Source organism: Zosterops lateralis (assembly GCF_965231275.1).
Source record: "Zosterops lateralis genome assembly, chromosome: 15".
Taxonomy (NCBI): Eukaryota; Metazoa; Chordata; class Aves; order Passeriformes; family Zosteropidae; genus Zosterops; species Zosterops lateralis.
The window spans coordinates 16,131,934-16,152,479 of record NC_139775.1 but is presented as its reverse complement, the minus strand read 5'-3'; the positions used below and the strand labels follow the sequence as shown (position 1 = coordinate 16,152,479).

Here is a 20,546-nt window from a genome sequence, read left to right as displayed (position 1 = left end):
ATGTCCCCTAAGAATTAGCAAAATTCCAATTAGGATAGAAAATAGGAAAAAAAAATATAGCCTTACTAAAATCAGAGAGAGGAAAAACATCAAATAAAAGGAAGGAATAATATCCAACTCCCAGCTTGCCTGGAAAACAAGCTCAGGAATTTCTAACATGGAAAACTTTTGGAACAGTCAGGAAGTCTGTGGAAGTCCATGGAATGATGATTTCAAATCTGCTTCCTCTGCTCTGATTGTCAAGGGAAGAGGGAGTTAAACATGCCAATTTACTCCTATTCCAGAATGATCTCTAGTTTGTGGGAGTAACAACCCAAAGAAACGCCAATCTTACTTGGATTTGACAGATGAAACTCCCAGCAGAGATGGGAAGTTTCAGTGGAACCAAAGAGCCACAATTGCTGGAATAACAAAATTCCACTCAGCAAAAGTCAGGAATTCTATTTACAAATCCATGGAGGAGGAGGAGGAGGAGGATGACACCAGGAACACAAACCAGCTGAAAGCAACAATTTACTGTAAAGGGCAGGAAATCAAACTGACAGTCTCTGGTTATGGTCAGGCATTTCTCCAGGAGTCAGAGAGAAAAGTGGGAACCCTGCACTGGGATAAGGCTTTCCAGTGCCTCCACTTCCCACTGGCTCTCTCCTTTTTTGCCAACTACCTGCAAGAGGAAAAACAGCAGGAATAAAATTTCAAACAGGAGGTCCTTGGTTCAGGCAGACTGAAGTGCAGCTCCCAGGGAGCGAGTCCAGGCTGGGCCCAGGGGAGCTCCGGGAATCTGGGATTGCCCGTGGGATTAAAGGGCTGGAAAAGCAGGACCCACCTGCCGGGTTTAGTGCCGGGACACAGCACGGCCTCGGCTCAGGGGCAGCAGTTGGAGCTGGGACTGCAGGAGAACACCCCAAAGCCAGGTTAAACATCCAGCATGACACGCAGCACGCTCCAGGAGAAACTCAGGTGGGAGAAGCCCCCGGATGCTCCGTGTTCCTTCTCCTCGGCAGCTTTGCCAGGGCCTCCCTCAGAATGCTGACCTCACCCTGCAGCTCCTACAAAATAGGAGAACTTATGGAAATCACCCAGCAATCCATGGATTTCCAGGTATTAAGAACCAAAGCAGCCGCCTCTCAGTGGTGTCCCCAAGGCCCAGCAGTGCCCAGCACCTCTGACTGGAATTTGAGGGGTCCCAGCACAGCCCCAGAGCAGCAGAAAAACCCACCTCCAGACTCACCAGAGAGATGACAGGAGGGCCCTCCCTGCGATGCCTGCTGAGCCAAGTGGAGCTGGCAGGGTGACCCATGGACATTCTGTGTTCACCTTTCAACAGGGTCAATACTGAAACAACAAATCTCTCTCGGTGTCGAGATCCCTTCAGGTGCACCTGAAGATGCTGCAGTGTCCTTCAGCAGCCAGAGCAGAACAGGGTTTCTACTGTGCTGTAAGTGAGAAATACAATTGAATCAGAAGAAAATAAAAGAAAGCATCTCTCCCCCTGCTTTTTACATTAAAAAAATCATGCATCAGAATTTTTTTAACCGTTCATTCTTGCTTTACACTGTGTAAATTACAAGCACTCAACTTCCAGCCTGAATTTGCAACAGCCCCTCAGGCTGACTGACCTCAGCCAGACCACCAGAATCACTGAACTGTGGAAGGGAAAGCTCATCCCATTCCAGCCCCACCCAGGGCACGGACACCTTCCACCAGATCCAGGGGCAGCCACAGCTTCTCTGGGGAACCTGTGCCAGGGCCCCGCCGCCCTCCCAGGGAACAATTCCTTCCTGATATTTAATCCAAACCGGCCTCTGAGGCATAAACTGAAAAATCACAACTAATCCTTTATAGTAAATTAAAGAGCATATACAGTATAATAGAATATATTCCAAGTAGTATTTTAAAATACATAAGACAGCATTTAGTAATACTGTGCTTATTACTTTTTTTGCATATATTTAAACATTAAAAATATGAAACCTTCAGCACAATCAGAAAATGAACTACAAGAACCTAAACAACAGAATAACAGCATTAAGAGCACAAATAGAGAAAAGAACACAGACTCTAAAACAATACGTTCTCTTAAAATTGTGCCAAAAAAGCCAAAGCACACATGAGAAAGATAAAGGTGAAAAAATGAATTAAAAAAAAACCCACCACGGCCTGGAGACCACCACCACTAAACACTGAGCGTGCCCAGAAAAGCATAAAGTGATTACCATATCAAACGAAAATAAGCAAGATCAAAAAAAAACTATGTATGAAGAAAGTCTGTAAGATATCATGAATATGTAAAACCTCAGAAAATAAGAAAGAGGACAAATGCCCCGGGGGGTATGCGTGTCTTTGATAAAATTATTCCCCACGTCAATAAATACAAACCGCTCTAACAACTCGGATTAGTTGTGGAGTTCTTTCCGCGTCGTTTCAGCCTCCCTTCATCCTGATGAAGCCCTTCCCCTTGTCCATCTCACTGCGTGTCCTTGTGAGAAATCCCTCTCCATTAGGCCACAAGCGGCTGGCACAGACCCCCCCAAATCAATGTTCTGGGGGCTCTCGGGGCCACACGAGCACTCCGGGCGTTTTACCGGCTTCTCCTGCCGCCTTCCCCGGGAACCCCCGGCTCGGCTCCAGCTCCGGGCACAGCTGCAGCGTGTCCCGCCCGCCCGCCCGCCGGGGGATCGGCAGCGGCCCCGACACCGCCTTGGAATGGCCCGCCGAGGAAGCGGCAGTGACGGCGGACACTGCCCCCGGCTCGGGCGGGCGCGGCTCGTTCGGGGAAAGTCGGACGTGTTCGGCTGTTCGGCTATTCTCGGTGATTTCCGTCAGCCGTCGGCTATTCTCGGCTGTTCGGCTATTCTCGGTGATTTCCGTCAGCAGTCGGCTCTTTTCGGCTGTTCGGCTATTCTCGGTGATTTCCGTCAGCCGTCGGCTCTTTTCGGCTGTTCGGCAACTCTCGGTCATTTTCGTCACACCTCGCCTTTTTTGGAGGCAGAGAGCATTACGTCACTTTCGCCCCTCCCCGCCGCCATCTTTAGAAGGTCAAGAGCAGAGAGCCGGGCCGCCATCTTGGTTGTGGCGCCCCTTAAGGCCCCCTATAGGTGTCTAACATAGGCGCCTGACTAAAATGAGTAACCTGAACCCGCCTGCAGCGCGGCTGAACCAACAGCCCGTGACCCTACACCTGGACACGCCACAGAAAATTGTCTCCGGGCGGCGCCGTGGTCGGGATTTTTGTGCAGGCAGTCTGATAGACACACATGCGGGGGTCCTCATTTTTCCCGCCCTTTTCCCCGCCATCTTTAGAAGGTCGAGCGCCGCGAGCCGCGCCGCCATCTTGGTTGTGGCACCCTCCCCAAATGTCCCCCTCGGCTGCTCGCACAAGCGCCTGACAACATCGACTGCCCAGACACTGCCCTGGCGCCGCTCAGCCCCCATCCCGTGTCCACGCACCTGCGTATGCCGCGGAAAAATCGCTCCCGGGCGGCTCCGTGGTCCGGGTCGCGTGCAGGCAGACGGCTGCCACGTGTCCTGGGTCCCCTCTTTTTTTTTCCCTCCTTTTTGGCCGTGATCTTTCGGTCCTCGGGCGGCAGCACTGCCCGTGAGCTCACAGCCCGGGGCTGCTGCGCTCCTCGCGTACCGGCACGGGGGAGAATTGCAGTACCGCTGCATGTCCACAGGATGGCAGCACTGCCGCACAGCTCTCGGGACGGGCGCGGGGGGAGAGTTGCAGTACCGATCTTTATCCACAGGATGGCAGCATTGCCTTACAGATCGGCCAGATGTAGAGCTGCAGTACCGCTCTGTATCCACAGGGTGGCAGCACTGCCGCACAGCTCACAGCCCGGTGGTGAGCTGCAGTATCGCTTTTTATCCACACGGTGGCAGCATTGCCGGACAGGTCACAGTTAGGGCTGCTACATGCCTCGGGGGAGAGCTGCAGTACCGCTTTTTATCCACAGCATGGCAGCATTGCCTCACATTTCACAGCCCGGTGCCAGGCAATGGAAAGCTGCAGTATTGCGTTTTATCCACACGGTGGCAGCACTGCCGCACTACTACGCGTCCCGGCCACCGGCAGGGAGCGGGGGCAAAAAGAACGTGGCCAAATATCCTCTTCCAAACATCCCCTAAAATAAATGCCCCAAAAGACCCCCAACCACAACTACGAGAACCCTGCCATCAACCAAACTGAAACCAAAAACCCCTTCATTTTAGGCTATATTTCAAGACTTCTTCTATTTCTTATTTTGATATTTCTATTAATCATTACAATTCATCTATTATATCATGTACATTATATTAGGTATATTTTACATATTATAATATATGGAACATGTAATAATATATAGTATAGCTATTGATACTATTTTTCATATTTCATAGTTCTCTTTTTGTTACTTATGTTTTTCTTTTTTTTTTTTTAATTTGTGTTTACTTCTTGATATTTTAAACTATAACACATCAGAACCACAGTTAATTAGAATTGAATTACCCTAGTTTTCTAAGGGGTAAATATTGAATCTTTATTAAAATAATACGGGCATATTTTCTCTTTCTGCATGCTTTGGGGGACAGGGGGGTTGTTTGTGGGGGATTTTGTTTTGGGTTTCTTTTTGTTTGCTTAGTTTTGGATTTCTTGGCTAATAAACAAGGAGGTTTGGAGAGTTACAAAATAAAATTTTGTAATAAAGTTTGTTTTACTGCCTCTGAAATAAACCTCGACATCGCGTTACTGCTGGCAATACTGTGCATGGGGAGAATGAGACCTGTTAAGGGGTTGAAAGGAAAAAAAAAAAAAGGCACCACAGTGTTCACAGCTTTCTCTGTTCAGGTTTTTAATTTAGCAGAAAATACAGAGGATTTTTGCTAACTGTGCTCTCAATTATATCCAGACGTCCAGCGAGGTTATTTTTCAACTTCTTCCTTGCCAACAGCCAACCTGCCACATACTCAGGGGGAAAAAAGAGTAAGAAAAAAAAAAGGAACAAAGAAAACACGAAAAAAAAATTAATATAAAATAAAACAAATCAAATCAAAGTTTAAAACAAAAACTCAAAAGTTATAAAAACAGTTAAAGAAATGAAAGAAATAAAACCTAAAATTAAAAAAAAAATATAATAAAAAATTAAAATACAAAATAATACCAATTTTTAAAATGAAATTATATCCATAAATTAAAAATTTTAAGAGTAATTAAGATTTTAAATAGTAATAAAGAAAAAATAGACTAAAAATATAAAAAGAAATAAACCAAAAACATTGTAAAAATACAAAAAAAACCCAAACCATGAAAACATTAACCATAATACAATATTTGACATAAAAAATACAAAAATCAAAAAGTTAGAAATTAAAAAATATATAAAATCAAAAAGTAAAAAATAAAACATAATTAAGTAAACTAAGAGACAAAATTAAATAAATGCAGCTCTCCCCTAAGGCCATTGCCTAATAGAGATCCAGGAGCATCTTGGGTTATGCAGTGATAGGCAAAACAAACCCAATGCCTCCCAGAAAATAAGGTTTTCTAGACAGTTCCCAGTTTTGCTTGGAAGCAAATTCTGTTTTAGGAGGAAGCTCACTTTGGATGAGCATCCACATGTGCCAAGGCAGGAAAGAACCGGCCCATTGTGGCCAAGGAACAGCAACTAGGCTGGGATTTAAGTTTTAATGGGATTTATGTGATTAACAGTGCAGTGAATTGAATTTGGTGTTCACAAAATGATGTATGAGAAGGTTGTAGAAGACATCCAAGGGCAACAGAGCCATGAGGGCAAGCCATGTGGATCTTCCTGAGAAGATCCTGAACAGGGACCTGGGGACTTCCCACTCTGCCAGAGATATTCTGAATGACTCTATGAGTCAACCCACCCCAGTCTGAGTGCCCATAGCCTCTTCCAAATGTGACGTTCAAGGTATGTTTGAAAAACTACTTCAGGTATGTTGGGGGTTAGATTTGTTTTTTTTTTTTTTTTTTTTTTTTTTTTTTTTTTTTTTTTTTTTTTTAACTTACAGAGTTTTTCCCATAAAGTTGCTAGGAAACTAACTACTGGGTGCTTATAGGTACTCAGGCAGAACAAGGGCACAAAGGAGAGGAGCTGTAGCACCTGGCTACTCTCCTTTTGTTTGGGAGTTTCTCTCAGAGCGGGACATAATATGAGTTTTTGGGGCAGGAAAAGAGCAGACCGGAGGCAGCTTCACTCTCTTGCTCTTGGCATCGGAGACAGCACGGCCAGGCTTGTTGCTTGCTGCGGGAGGAGTTCATTGTCATCAGAAAGTCCGGTCCTGGGAAATCTACCATCATCTGCTCACCTGCCCTGGAATTCTGAGCGTCTCTGCCTGTCCTGCTGGAGCTGGGCCAGCCCTGTCCTGCCCTTGTGGCTTCTTCAGCACTGCTCTTTTTGCTCAGTGTGACCCTGCACCCCCCTGCCCTGCCGGGACATCCTGCCATCCCAGTTACCAGCCCGGGACTTTCCACCAGTCCAGCCTGGTGCTCTCGGAGTCTTGCACCGAGATCGAACTCCCCTGGGTTTTGTGAAGCAAAGTCCTCAAAGTTCTTGGTACTGTTATGTTATGTTATTAATGCTGTAGCTGTTTTTGTTTGCTTTGTTATACATACTAGTAAAGAACTGTTATTCCTATTCCCATACATCTGTCTGAAAGCCCCTTTAATTTTCTAAATTACAATAATTTGGAGGGAGAGGATTTGAATTCTCCATTCTGAAGGGAGGCCCTGCCCCTCCTTAGCAGATATCTGTCTTTCAAACCGAGACAAGGTAGTATTCAAGTATCAGACAGCATTGGGTTGAGGCTACACAAACAGGCTCAGCCTTTGAAGAGCTGCCCAGCTAGTAGTGCCTCCACTACCGTCCTTCCCAGTAATGCAAAAGACAATCCAGCACGCATAACCAAGAACAACCACTCACTCGTGAGAGAGCACAGAATCTCAGATATTCACTCTTTCACACCTCACATAAGCACTGCAGGTAGGAAGGTCTTTATTTCACAGTTAGCAGTGGCTAAAGAGATGAGTTGCACATTGTAGCATCCATAGGCAGCAAATCATAGTAGCAATGTGGTACTCACGTTGCGTTTAATGACAAGATGAAAGACTGCACAAGGTACACCAAGGCAACTTCAAAGGCTGGCAGTGAAAACAAGATACTAAACCTGGAAAAGACCAATTGGCCCAACTAGGGCTTAGGAAAAAATAATCACATTGATACTGGATGAGGGGTGAAAGAATTCAAATAGCAGCAAGTAGGAGCATCCCCAAAGGGGAAACACTAACATGGGAATGGGCAGAACAGGCAGGTGAGGGAGTCACTCAGGGTTAGTTATAAGCCCAGCTGGACCAGGTAAGAGAAATATATTTCACTCTATGGAGCAACATGCCCTACTTTTTAAGAGGTGTGTTAAATTAGTCTGTTTTACCGCCTTCCTAGCTACTTCACAGTCGAGGAGTTAGTTACAGCACAATGCACAGATCTAGTTAGTGAGGGTGGTCCAGAGCATCTATCCCTTTTAGCAGACCTGTGTAACTCATCAGGAGCTTGGGAAGTGTGAGCCCCACAATGCACAAGAGGGACCAGTGGAAGCTCCTGCCAACCACCCAGCACTACTTGGGGCCCTGCTTATGCAGCAATCCCAGACAAGGCTACTTAAGCTGTGTCTCTGGGTACACTGACCCTGCTCTGTGCACGGCATCTGGCAGTGAATGCCAGAACTCCTCAAGCTGACCTGGACTCAGCTGGCATGAGAGAACAGAGAGATACACTGGAAGTACAGTAAAGGATTAGATCATTCCACAGAGAATTAATATGGCCTGTAGTTCCAGTAACTGGAGAAAACGGAGATCTGGAAAGCAAGAACAAAAGCAGGTAAGTTCCTATACCTCCTGGACCACAAAAAAAAGAGCACATAATGTGTGAGGGAGGACTTAGTTTCACAGCATTACACACTTCAGCACTGCACCACTGCAAGGCAGGTTTGCTGCTGCTGTCCCTCAAGGAGCAGTACAAAGTTATTTGCTCAAGGTGGCAGGTGCAGAGCTGGAACTGAGCATTGATCTATTGGAATCTAGACTGCTTGTTTCCTCTCATCCACTTCATGACTGAGAACACAGAAGCGTCTACTCGCTCCTTTCCATCTAGCCACCAGCTCAGCAGACATCTGCCACACCACTCTACTTGTACTACGGCTGTTTGCTAGGCAGTGCCAGCCAGCTCCCTGGCTCCAGAACACTGACTCATCCCTTATTTTCAGCAAGCTGAACAGAATAACATCACATCAGATCTGTGGTCCTCTCCAAATCCTGAGTTAAAAACAAAGCCCCTTTTTCAAGACCATTACCTTGTCCTTCAGTTGCTGGCAAAGCTGCAGTGAAACTGTGAAGAAGACAAGGGCATCATTTAACCACGGGACAACACATTCCACTTTATGGACATGGCTGACTTCATATCGCTGGCTGCCAAACTCACTGGAGGTGGGGGAAAAGAGCACAGCTTCACACACAACAGCATAGAACTCAACTGTCCTACATTCCCATAGAGAGATTATGATGGTTTCTATCACATTTAAATCAGCACCTGGCAAAGTTAGAGAATGCAAACACTGAAGTCCACCTCTGACCAGATTTATAGTTAACCTAAGGGTTGAAGGTAGGAACTTCACTTCATTCCAGACAGGCACAGAGGCAGGGAATGCAGATGGCAATGCCAATAACACTCATATTTGTTGTAAACTCTCATCTTTAGATATACTCATGGCACTGTCTAGATGGGCTGAATCCTGGAAATTCACATATTTTGGCCTTTAGGACCAAGTCATTCTGGAGATAAAACAAAGCATTCACAGGTACAGCAAGTGACTCAGTGCAGCTTCTCCTCTTTGGAGATGCTACAATGGAAACTGCACGCAGCTGCTTGGATTTCACCCACAAGACATACCAACACCTGCTATCCACGTACACTACCCTTGTATTGACTGTACTTACAATGTGGCCCCAGGGTTGTGCAAAACAGACCCTCCAGCAGCCTTGAAGTTCTAGAGAAGGAAAAGGTAATAAGGATTTTGATGTGATTAACAAACCACTTAAAAGAAAGACATTTAAGGTTTACATTTTCAGCAGCCTGACATCAAGAAACACCCATGCTCTATTTGCCTGGACACTCTATCAATATGGAATCTCTTTTGTTAAAACCCTTCCTGCTCCTTCATGAAAGAAATTCTACACATTGGCTGAGTTCAATGTAGCTACAAATTTTATCACTACAGAAATAAGATGAGAAGATCGAGAAGAAAAACAAAAAATTGAGTTTTGAGAAAATCTTCCTTATGGAAGGACCGCATTTCATAAAATTTAAGAGTTTGATGCTGTTTTTACAGGACATCAAGTTGACCCACGCTACAGGTGAAGCAGAAGTATCCATCAAAACTCCATTAGGAAACCCAAGACGCTACCCTGATGTAAACTGGATCAATGCAACTATGTCCTTCCAAAATTACACTAAATTATCAAACTACATATAAAGTATTTGGTAAAAAATGGCTTACTCCAGAGCACTGGTATGTTCTTCTAGGCTAAGCAGCCATGCCCCAAACTAGACTTAGAGCCAGTGTTCTGTGTGCAGCAGAGTAAACACAGACACATAGCAGCAGCTGAACTTATTTCTGCATTATCTTATTAACATAACATTGCACCAGGTAGCAGGTGATCTCCTCACAGTGGGAGGTAAGGAGAGGAAACTAAACAAGGCTCATGAGATAGCAGGCATCACCTTGGTTGTGCTGGGCTGCAGCACATGGAGCTGGTAGACAGTGAGGCACAGCTTGTTCAGGTTAATATAGAAATTCACAAGGATGTCTGGAGGCAGCGCAGGGGTGAACATTTTCTGGCAAGAAAATTAGTTTCTTTGTCAGTGAAAGGATCATAATTTCTAATGCCGGGAAATCATTCCCTTTTCCCAAGCCACACTACAATTATCCCACGGCAAAAAAAAATCATTAGGAGAGAAACAAAGACTGAGCAGCTGCAGGCAACGATTGCTGCTCTCGCTGCTGTTGATTAAATGGTATGTGCATGACAGTGACAAGAGAGGATGAAGTAGTGTTGACAAGGGCATATCATCCCTGGACAAGACTCTTGGGCAGAGAACAGAACTTACTCTCAGAGAACCAGAGTTCTCATGCCCAAGTCATCTGCATTCCCACAGGAAGATACAGACCAGCCAAAACCACTCAGGATTTGCACTTGCAGTTCTGCCTCAGAAGACACTTCAGAAACCCACTTCACCAGGATGCAAACCAGTATCCAAACTGTTGTAACGCTACCAGGTCTGTATAGAGATCTAGATCACCACATACTTACTGTGAGACCACTGGAGGCGATTTCTGGTAGCGTCAGAGTGGCAGGAGTGGTTAGCCGATTTCGGGCTCTGGAGAGCTGCAACATCACAGCATCCATAAGCTACAAGACAATGTACAGAACCACTGGTGAGTGTGATTCCTTGACAGCTCTGGACAGCGTGCTGGAGAATCCTACAACTTCCTTCAAGTGTTAAAACAACAATTGCCACTACTCCTCATCCATCCAGGAATTCAGGAACTTATTGGAAAAGGGTGGCTCCCACAAAAATGCAATTCAACTGTTACCACCATCAGAGATTTATAAGACAGGTCAGGAATGTTCAATACCAGAGACTGATGAGAACAGCTCTTCATGACAAGAACATCAAGCCAACATAAGATCAATTACTGATGCCACACAGTCATCAACAAGCTCATCATCAGCTCTTCAGAAGAACAGGCATTAAAGAAAATACAAGCTGCATTCTCCATCTCCCCACTCCCACATCACAGGTACAACTGCTGCATGGGCTCCTTCTGTTCATAACCATCTATGAGCAAGGCAGTAGAAAAAAAGAACCAGCTCACTGAGGCCAATCCTACCAGAATCCACAGTTCAAAGGCTCTATTCAGGCAGACTTCATCTTCCAGAATAAAGGGGGAAGCAACATGTCTGTTAGAGAGCTCATTACTGCTAAGATGAAGGCACTTTGTTATTATGACTAACATCTCCCCTTACTTCCACTTGAAAGGAGAAGGAAATAGTTTTATTACCTAGTTTCTTCCTATGAGCAGCCTTTGCCCATAGAGAAACTAAAAAGGTTGAGTTTTCTCATGTTTAATGTTGTGATGGATTCTAATGAGCAAGCTGAAATTCTGGTGCCTTCAGAGAGCATTTCCAAGCAGAAGGTTGAGCTTCACTGCCTTGCAACAGCTGCTCTGTATTAGAACCCAGAAAATACTACTGGTAAGAGAGAAGTCACTTTCAGATTTTCAGTAAATCATGAGTACTGTCATCTTCTGTTTACTGATGGCTGCCTCGCCGCTGCTCTCACCAGCAGCACTGATCAACAGAGAGAGTAAGTTATGCGACATCATCGTCCATAGAAGATCAAGGAATATCCTCCCAGATTATCACTGGTAACAGGACACTGACTGCTCAGATTACTATTCATCAGGATGTACAGCTCTGTTACTAATGCTAAACTAGTACAGATTCATATAAAATAAGAGGTCACGTGGACACTTCCTGACATGGATACAACTGTGAAGTCTGTTTCCACTAAGAGACTCAGACAGTAATGTGCATTAACTGTGTTTAAAACAACAAACCGAGGGAAGAAAGTTGCATGTTCCTACCCAAGCAGCAGGGGCTTTCTCCTCACCTTGAGCACCTCCAAGCCTGTTTTGAACTGGTAGTTCACATCTCTGTTCATAAGCAGGTAAATGGCTTGGTTCACATGGTTTCTAGCATCCTGGATCTGCAAAGGTACAAATGCAGCCCTATGAAAGAAACACTCCACGGTAACACACGCTGGGAAGTAAAGGTTTCCCCAATTATCCCACTGACCTTAAGAATGGTATCTTGTCAAATGCAACGCCCTGTCGAAATGTCAGACACTATTTAACACAAACCTACCACTGCTGCCCAGAAGCATTACTGGGTTCTCCACTCATGGACTGGAGATACAGAACAGTCTGACAGCTACAACCTGGATTGTTAGTACAAACACTGCTCCTGTCCTGAAGTGACATCAGGCACTCTCATCCTGGGAGCACTCTGGCCACAACCGCTTGGTAGGAATTCTCACCGCTAATGGCATACACAGTAGCCAGCTCTAGCATCATGAACAATGATTTCATCCTATCAGAGTTAAAACAAACTACATCAATGAGCAGCAAGCACTTATTTCTAATACAGTGTCTCTGTCAGTATCCCAGAGTCCTTCTAAAGTAAAATTGTTGGGATGAAGAGTTATCTCTAGCACCAAGAAGCTGTGCCGTTGTGTGGGACTGGACCAGACTCGGGACACAGCTGGCTGGAGTTCCCCTCAAGCAAGAGGAACATAGTTATAAAAAGCAAGGATGATAGGTGTATCCCTGCTTGCATGGGAGCAAGGATAAACCAGAGGAAGACAATGGCCCTGGGAGAAGCTGACTTGTGTTCAGTTTCAGGCAGCAGCACAAAAATTGAAAAACAAGCCCAAGGGGTAAATTACAGGGTGCAAATGGAACAGCTAAGCAGAGAAGCCTGTACGAGAAGTTTCTGCTGGGAGATGAGCAACACAGCTTGAGGTATCTGTAGTTTCATGTATTTACAATGCCCTTCAGAAGTCACAGCTCCCAGCTGTACATCCTTGTAGAAGCATCCCTGGGATACACCTGGTTCTGGTTCCTTCTAATGCAGAGCTCAGAGAACACAGAACAGCCCTGCTCTTAGAAAGCTCTTGCATTAGAGGCCACAGAGAAAAGAGTGACAATGGTAAGTCCACTGTTAGACTGCAGAGAGACTGCAGGTATTTGTGCACCTCCAAGCATCACCACCTCCAGCCTTTACATCTCACAGAAGCTTCTGAGCAAGCCAATCTCCTGCTGGCACCACTACCCAACCAAGCAATGCCAACTCCGCCGCTATGGTTTACTTCATTCATGTTCCCCCTTGATTTTGCTTTGTTTGGTAATCAACTCCCTCAAAATATATGTGCCTGCGCTTGTATTCCTCAAAAACGTGCCTATGTTACAACTTCTTACCCCTGACTTCACTCTGTAGAGAGAAACAGAACTCCAATTGACATCATTCATTAAGAGAATACACTCCTTTGAGATGCTAATTTTTAATTCAGACAGGCCAAAGATCACCATATAAGCACTTTAAACGCTTTTGTGCTCAATCCTTTAGGCACTCACACTCCATAGTTAGAACACAAAACGCCAGTAAATAAAGGAAGTCGTTTCTCATAAAAGCTGGTAGAAGTCTATCAACTAGGCAGCAGTACAAAACAGCCACAAAAATGGAGGCACTGCTGCGTGTTGTCACCAAAACTTCCTTGCTTTGTTGCAAGGCATAAGCAAACTCAATCAAGTTTGGGATTAATATCCCAAGTACACAATTTTCTAGATTTCTACAGTTACTAGGTAGAGCTTCCACTGCTAAAGCAGACTTCGGGAACTGCACTCAATGCCAAATGCACTCATCACCTAGAAAAACCTGAGCTATGGCACAAGGAAATACATTGAATCCATTTTCCTCCAACCTACTCGGCTGTGACAAAGTAATTGAGGAAAACCAAGTCCTCAGATACTAGGTCAGGTCCCGAAATCAGATATGTCCCAGCAAAATTATGGGAAAAAGATTCTGGCTCTGGATAGCCGCATTCTTTTAACTCCTAACCCGAGGGAACTCAGACATACTACTAGAACACAATAATTTGTTCTCAGTGTAAACAAATGAATCTGTAAGAGAATGAGAGCAAGCTACGCAAAGCCCCAGAAGCTGCTCTTTGCCCTGCTAGCCTGGGGTGACATGGGACAGTCTGGCACAGGCACCTCGGGCATTCCTTTAAAGGATCATGACTACTAGGCAGACAACTTTCAGATCAACTGGTGCGTCTGGAATGAGCCCACCCAGGCACCTCAGCTGAATTTAACTGATTTAATTGCACCTGCTTCCACTCTTAGCTTTTACCACTGTAGCTCACGTGGAATGGACATAACAGTCTCTCTCGAAAGACTAAAGTTACTGCTCAGAGAGCACTGAGGCTATGGATGGGTGCCAACAGGTACCTGCTGCAATTTCCACTGCTTGTCTTCCCGGAATGCAAAATGCAGGAGCTGATTGTTTCTGGGCATTTTCAGATTAACATCCTTGAAAAAAGAAACAAACACATGAGAGCAAGAAATGCCTGTATGCAGAAGATAAGGGCTGGCGGTTACATTCCCTTCCCCCAGACCATCCTGGCAAACTGCAGTCCTGGCACAGCCAGAACCTCCACAGGATGATGTTAGTACAAAGAATAGGTTGAAAGGCATTGAGTGAAATCAGGATCCAGGCAGGACACATAACCTCGGCCTAGAAGGTCCTCAAGGAAACTTGTTATTACACAACAAAGGTGGTAAAGGCAAGGAATCCCAATGGAAGTTGACTACAGCACCCACCACCACATGGTGGTGGTAGAAGGGGAAGTCAGACTCTGGATCTTGACAAATTCCAATGGTTAGTGAAACATCTAGGCCAATTAGGCAGAACTGACAAAGAATACTGATCACTGGTAATACATAACCAGGGTGACCTCCCTCCCTGTAGAACAAAGCAAGAAGTGTGACAAGTACTCACAGCTTGACACAGTGCATCTCCCTGCAGCGTCATCACACCTTTCACCTGGTCTGTGCTGGAATGAGAAGAAACATCTGGGCAACACATGTCATAAGAGGCACCTATAAACTGCCAGCCTAACACCTCCCATCCTCGTCCTGCGTAGACGACACGGGCTCCTTGTGCCCAGGATCTGAATACTACTTCTGCCTGGTAGCTGAACACCACACAAACTTTCAAGTCGCCAGTGGTAAACTCCAGTCATATTCCTTCTGGGCCACCTCACCCTAACTGCTCCGCCTGAAACATTAACTTCATTTCTGATCCCATTCTTATTCCATTTATTGCCTGTCAACAATTTGGTTGCTATTACAAACAGCTCTAGTAGGCACAAGCACAAGACAATAAATTAATTACTGACATTGGAGTGCTAGATGATTCCTACAGGAGCTGAAAGCTATAAACCACACTCCATTCCAAGAAAAAAGACCCTAAATAAGTAAAACCCCACAACCTCAAATAAATAAAACCCCTACATCCCAAACCCTTTGAAAAGTCCTGCAAGATGACTCACATCTATACAATGAGCAGTGTGAGGAGAAGACTGAAGCACCTGGTTGGCCCATGCCTTACACTTGACTATATTAGAGACTCTTTAGATCAACACTGCAAGATCCACCTTACAATAACAAATGAAAACTAAATTAACTAAGATCTGAAGAAGACAACCTTCAAACTTAGTACATAATTACTGCATGATTCCTTTCAGTGCTCTGAGATTCCTAATGACTAAGGTTAACTGCTTTGCAACAACCTTGTGAACTCTGCCAGAGCATTTATTGAGACCAAGGGCCACACTGAGGATCAAAAAACGGATATCAGTTTCAGAAGAACTGCATACCTATAGTGCCATCTGCACAAGCCTCAGTTTGCTTTGTGTGAAGGAGACTTACTATTGCTATTTTAGGAAAACAAAGGTTAAGATTTCTCCAAAGTCAGGGTCAGAAACTGAACCAAGGACAGAATCGGGTCTTGTAACTGCAACTCCCTGTGTCATAATCAGAAAAATGCCCTTTGGCAAACTGCCTGCAGCACTGAGTTAACACACAAGGACGTGGTCAGGAATCAGTGACTACATTATAGGCATCAGCAGGAAACCGCACAAAGCTGGCTCCGGCCGCCCTGGAGCACAGCTACAGACTGTTACCTTTACCTGCTGTGAGAGTTAGTTTGTTCTCCTCAAGGCAAAATCTCCCATTAAAGAAAACCCATTACTCCGGGGCTTCTGCAAATCCCTTCACCACAGATCTTTCAGGACCCTTTGCTACAGAGGGAAGTGACCCGCTGACCACCACCACTTACCTTGATGTGCTTAGAACAAAGTTCTCTTGCTTGTAAGCTCCTCCAGAGCCACTGGTGGGCAAGGCAAAGCGGTGGGAGGCCTCCTGCCCAAGAGAGGACACAGTGAATGCAGGAGCTTCTGCCTGGGCCCAGCACACCATGAGGCAGGAACAAAGATAATGCGGATACCAGCGAGTGGCTGAATATGTAGCAGTCACCTCTGCCAGCCTCCTGAAGTCCACCAAGCAGAGCACTTGGATTTCATCCTACTGCACAACTGGTGAAGCCCAGGAGAAGGCTCAGCGCATGCCACCCATAGTGAAAGGCATTTGGAAATCCCACACCCTGGAGCTGGGCAGTGCCAGCAGGATCTCCAAGCTGCCCACAGAAGGAGCAGCACCTGACAGTTCAGCTCTGCAGACCCTCAGGCCCCATGGTGCTGCCCCTTATCACAGCTGAGCTTTACACATGAAGGAAGTCTGGAGTGAAAACCAGCCCTCCCCAGTCCTCCACCTGGTTATATGTTTGGTGACTGCCCTTTACACATTTCACCCTCAAAACTATAATAAATTCTTCAAAACGGGTACTATATATACAGGTATTGCAGTCTATTGTCACCTGCTACCAACTCCAGTCCTGGGGTTCTGAGTCAGCACTATGGCACGTGTATATGCTCTGGCACTTACTCCTCACCTCCACATTTTTGGCCCTCCTCTTCCATCACTCCATAACCTCCCAAAACCAGAGAGTGTGAAGAGGCTGGGCCTGTTGAACACTGACCCTGCAGACACACTCTGTATTCTTGGTGCACACAAGTCCCTTTGGCAAAGAGTCAGTCCCCCGGTGCATGCTCAGGCTGGAGAAAGGTGAGAAAAGTGCTGCCCATCTGGTTCAGCTGAACACGTGTGGGAACTGACAGAGGTCAGAACATGGCTTTTTAGGCTCCAGGCAGAAGCTTGAAGCCTGTGGGAAAGCCAAGTACAGAACTCTCTCAGTCTGGCCTGGGAAATCATAAGGAGGAACCCAAAACAATCTTGTAGATATCCTCCTCCTGACACTTGGTGTTTTTCCAACTTGTTTACTGGTAGAGATGTTTACAAAGAGGTGGTGCCCTAAAGGACCAATCCTATTCATTGTACCAAAACACCGTATAAAAAGAAATATCTTTCAACAAACTATAAATAAACAGTAAATTGAAAGTCTTTCAATAAACTTTGCTATAAACCCTCTAAAGAACCAGAGTTGTACGTGTCGTTACATGAGCCGTCCTGAATTGTAACGATAACATCAGGCCTCTGACGGGCAGGTATCAGCACAGGAGTGAGCATGTTGAGGAAAGGATGATTTTGAACAAGGATAGTACATGCCAGTAACTACTGCACAAGTAGCAACTGTCAGCTAAAGGCCATGTTGCTTGCTTCCAACAGCACATGTCAGAGTTACAGGCAGATCCATATTCTCTGTTGCAGAAAATATTCATATCTAAGGAAAATGACTGGCAGATAGGTCTGGCTGCCTCCATGTGCCTTTTCATTTCAAAGCAGCTCTCAGCAGAGGCTCAAGAACAGAGCATTCTTGGGGAAATCAGTTTTATTGGGAGTCCTCAAGAGCAGAGGGCAAGCAAGCACTGGGGACGGAACTGGACATACATGGATGACCTTTCTGTGCAGCCTCTATCAAAATTTTTTTCCTGCAGGGGAAAGCAATCACCATTCCTTAGACAGAAGGTCAAACAAACCCACAACATAAAACTCAGACAAAATTAATCTCACCTTCAAAATATCCTGCAGCTGTCTCAAAACAGCATGGACTTCTTCTTGCAAAAGCCATTTAAATTCTTCTTCCTATGTCATGGGAAGAAAGCAGTGGAATCACTAGACATCAAACACTGGAAGCGAATCTCTCGGACACATGCAAAAATTATTTAAGCTCTAAGTGTACTGCTGTTTCCATGCTGTTTAAATAAAGGAGAACAAAAGATTTCTTCCTGATTTGTTGAAACATCTCAGTCTCCACATCTCCAGTCCAATGAACTGTCCTCATTCTTGCCCTGACTTTGTTTAAGAAAGCAACATTCGCACAAATTACTGCACCAAAAACCCTAGAATTGAATGCAACTTTCAGAGCAAAGTAAAAATACTACTGCTTCAAAAACTGGGGCATCCTTTTAAGCTGTTGGGATGGATGTTCACCTGGCTGCCAGACCCATACCCGGCATCCTTCAATGGGTCAGGGGAGGAAGTAAGATCATGGGCCAAGATAAAGCTAGGGAGATCCATTACCAACTCTTGGCACAAGCAAAACTGAATCAACTTGCAGACAATTTGTTGCTAATCAGGTGGTGAGAAAGAAAAATAAAAACGAAAATGAGCATCCCCTGTCCCATTCCCAGCATTTCCCCAAACAATAGCAGTCTAAAACCAAAACAAGTTAAACTGAAAAGGGAGTGGTGGGGGAGGACATAGGCTGGGCACTCCCATCATTGGGGCAAATTCAGTAAGGAACAAGTTTGGATCTGATGACTCACTGCCCTTGAGCCTCTATCACCTGCTGCCACAGAGAAGCCTATATAAAGCAGACCCTCAAAGCACATCTAATATTCATGTTAAACCATGAGTCTCCACACGCAGGTCATCAAAGAAGTGGGGAACAGAAGTAAGCATGGGACAAAGAAAAGACTGCCACTTGCCATCCTGTAAGAAAAAATTTCCAGGGGGAAAGTTCTGAGCAGGTTGCCCACAAAAAAACAGGCAAGCTACGGTCAACTCAGAACTTTAAGCTTGTGCTTTCTCTGCTAGATGGTTGTTATTCACCATGAGGAACACAACATCCCACTGATGTGTCATCACCTTATGCAAGAGTTATCCCAACAACCAGTAGGACAAAGCCAGGTTTGTTTCAGCAAACATTTATCCAAGGTAGCCACACACTACAAAGCCAGGCAGGATTCTCTGTTACCCTTCAAAGCAGTTTGGGTGCAGGACCACTGACTTTGACCCTTTAATCCTGTTTTGGCTTTCTGGGAATTATACTGATCGTAGAATCGGTAGATTCTGATTCATAGAATCTTAACTGGAAGGGACCCACAAGGATCATGAAGTCCAAGTGTAGGCTCTGCATAGGACAGCCCCAAGAATTCTACCGTGCTCTTGAGAGTGTTGTCAAAACCCTCCATGAAATTTGTCAGGCAAGTTGCTGTGACCACTGCCCTGGGGAGCCTATTGCAGCGCCCGATGATCCTCTTGGTGAAGAAACTTTTCCAAATATCCAGCCTAAACCTCCCCTGACAGAGCTCCATACTGTTCCCTCAGATCCTGTCACTGATCACCAGAGAGAAGATGGATCTACAGCTCTTTCACTCTGTAATGTCTGCCCTCCTCCAGGTTCCCAAAAGAACCTATAGGTGATCCCATGGGTGTAGCAGATGCCTTTAAAACTTTCAACACCCATCAGCACCATGCAAGTATTTTTACTCAAACCCACTGGTGTTTTTCTTTCCTTTAGTCACAGCAAGAAATCTCCCTTCCCCTGCCCATTAATTATGGACTAAGTCAAGTTCGTGCACATCTGTGCACTGCACAGTTGTATTTTTGGGGAATGCTGGTCATACTCTTCTAAACCATAACATTAGAAAAACCCATTTTCCTATGTGGCTTTCCACCCAGACCGATGGATCTCTGTACCCCTTTTCCAGACCGGAGATTTCATTCCTCGAAGCTCTTGTCCCAGGAAGGCCACAGTAACGACTGCTCTGAGCGATCCCCGCTGCTACCAGGGCAGCAGGGCGGCTCGGGCCCTCGCCCTGTGCGGGGCGGCTCAGCGGGACACGAGGCTAAAGGGCACATCCACGCTGTGCCGAGAGCAGGGCGGCCCCGGCCTTGCCACCCACCCCGCCCATCGGAGGAGCGGCGCCGCTGGTGGGCGAAGCAGGAGGAGGCCGCGGCCTCAGAGCTACGCGGCGACAGGGTGCCCGAAATCCTGGCCCGACAGCACGGGCGGAACTTGGGCAGCTCTCGGGCTGGGCCCGGACAGCCCCCGCACAGCGCTCGGCCCGGACCCGGGTGCACGGGACGGCCTTGCCGCCATTCCGCGACTCCCGCCCGAGCCCGACCAAACGTAAAGGAGCCTGCGGGGGCCCGGCAGTGCTGTCATACGAAGGGAGACGCCGCTGCCGAGCGCCCTGGCCCCGCCGAGCGCCCGCCCGACTCACCAGCACCGCCCGCTCGCCCTGGCTCGCCATGGCCGCCGCCATCCCGACAGCGCCAGCCCCGCCCCTGACACCCGCGCGCGCGCGGCCCAGCGGCGCTTGATTGGGCAGCGCCGCTTCCCCGCGCCGTCCGCAGGGGCGGGGCCCCGCGCGCGACGTCAGGCGCGGCCCCGGAGGCCGTCCCGCGGCAAGGGGGGCTTGGCCCGCCCGCCCCCAGCCCAGCGCGTATCGGCAGGATCAAATCCAGCTGCGTGCAACAATACTCAGAAACGAGTGAAGGCGTGTAGGTCTCCTCGCTTCTTAAAATAAATACCTTTATCCTGGCAGTGAGGTCTTTGC

The 20,546-nt window shown here is 46.4% G+C and overlaps 1 protein-coding gene across 7 annotated transcripts; it reads right to left on the bottom strand.

The window, feature by feature from the left end:
- Window positions 1-4,802: 4,802 nt before the first annotated feature.
- ROGDI (rogdi atypical leucine zipper) lies at window positions 4,803-20,280 on the bottom strand. 7 transcript variants are annotated; one of them, XR_014591186.1, is made up of 13 exons: window positions 20,211-20,280; window positions 17,773-17,844; window positions 16,022-16,104; window positions 14,681-14,735; window positions 14,131-14,211; window positions 11,733-11,828; window positions 10,370-10,468; window positions 9,780-9,893; window positions 8,996-9,045; window positions 8,353-8,479; window positions 7,689-7,857; window positions 7,087-7,170; window positions 4,804-4,949 (listed from the first exon to the last, which is right to left on the bottom strand). XR_014591186.1 is itself a non-coding variant. In XM_083872558.1 (11 exons), exons 1-11 carry the CDS (start codon window positions 20,250-20,252, stop codon window positions 7,816-7,818), a joined length of 861 nt encoding a protein of 286 aa, XP_083728684.1. In that variant the 5' UTR covers window positions 20,253-20,280; the 3' UTR covers window positions 5,956-7,815. The 7 variants fall into 7 exon arrangements, 1 of the variants encoding a protein (XP_083728684.1); XR_014591190.1 differs by lacking the exon at window positions 4,804-4,949 and adding an exon at window positions 5,956-6,248; XR_014591185.1 differs by having other exon boundaries at window positions 4,803-4,949; window positions 7,087-7,857.
- Window positions 20,281-20,546: the final 266 nt, after the last annotated feature.

Coding starts and splice junctions, on each gene's coding strand:
- ROGDI (XM_083872558.1), bottom strand. CDS start 20,252: ATGGCGGCGGCCATGGCGAGCCAGGGCGAGCGGGCGGTGCTG. Junction 14,212..14,680: donor GAGATGCACTGTGTCAAGCT/GTGAGTACTTGT, acceptor TCTTTTTTCAAG/GATGTTAATCTGAAAATGCC. Junction 9,894..10,369: donor TCGCCTCCAGTGGTCTCACA/GTAAGTATGTGG, acceptor TTTTCTTGCCAG/AAAATGTTCACCCCTGCGCT.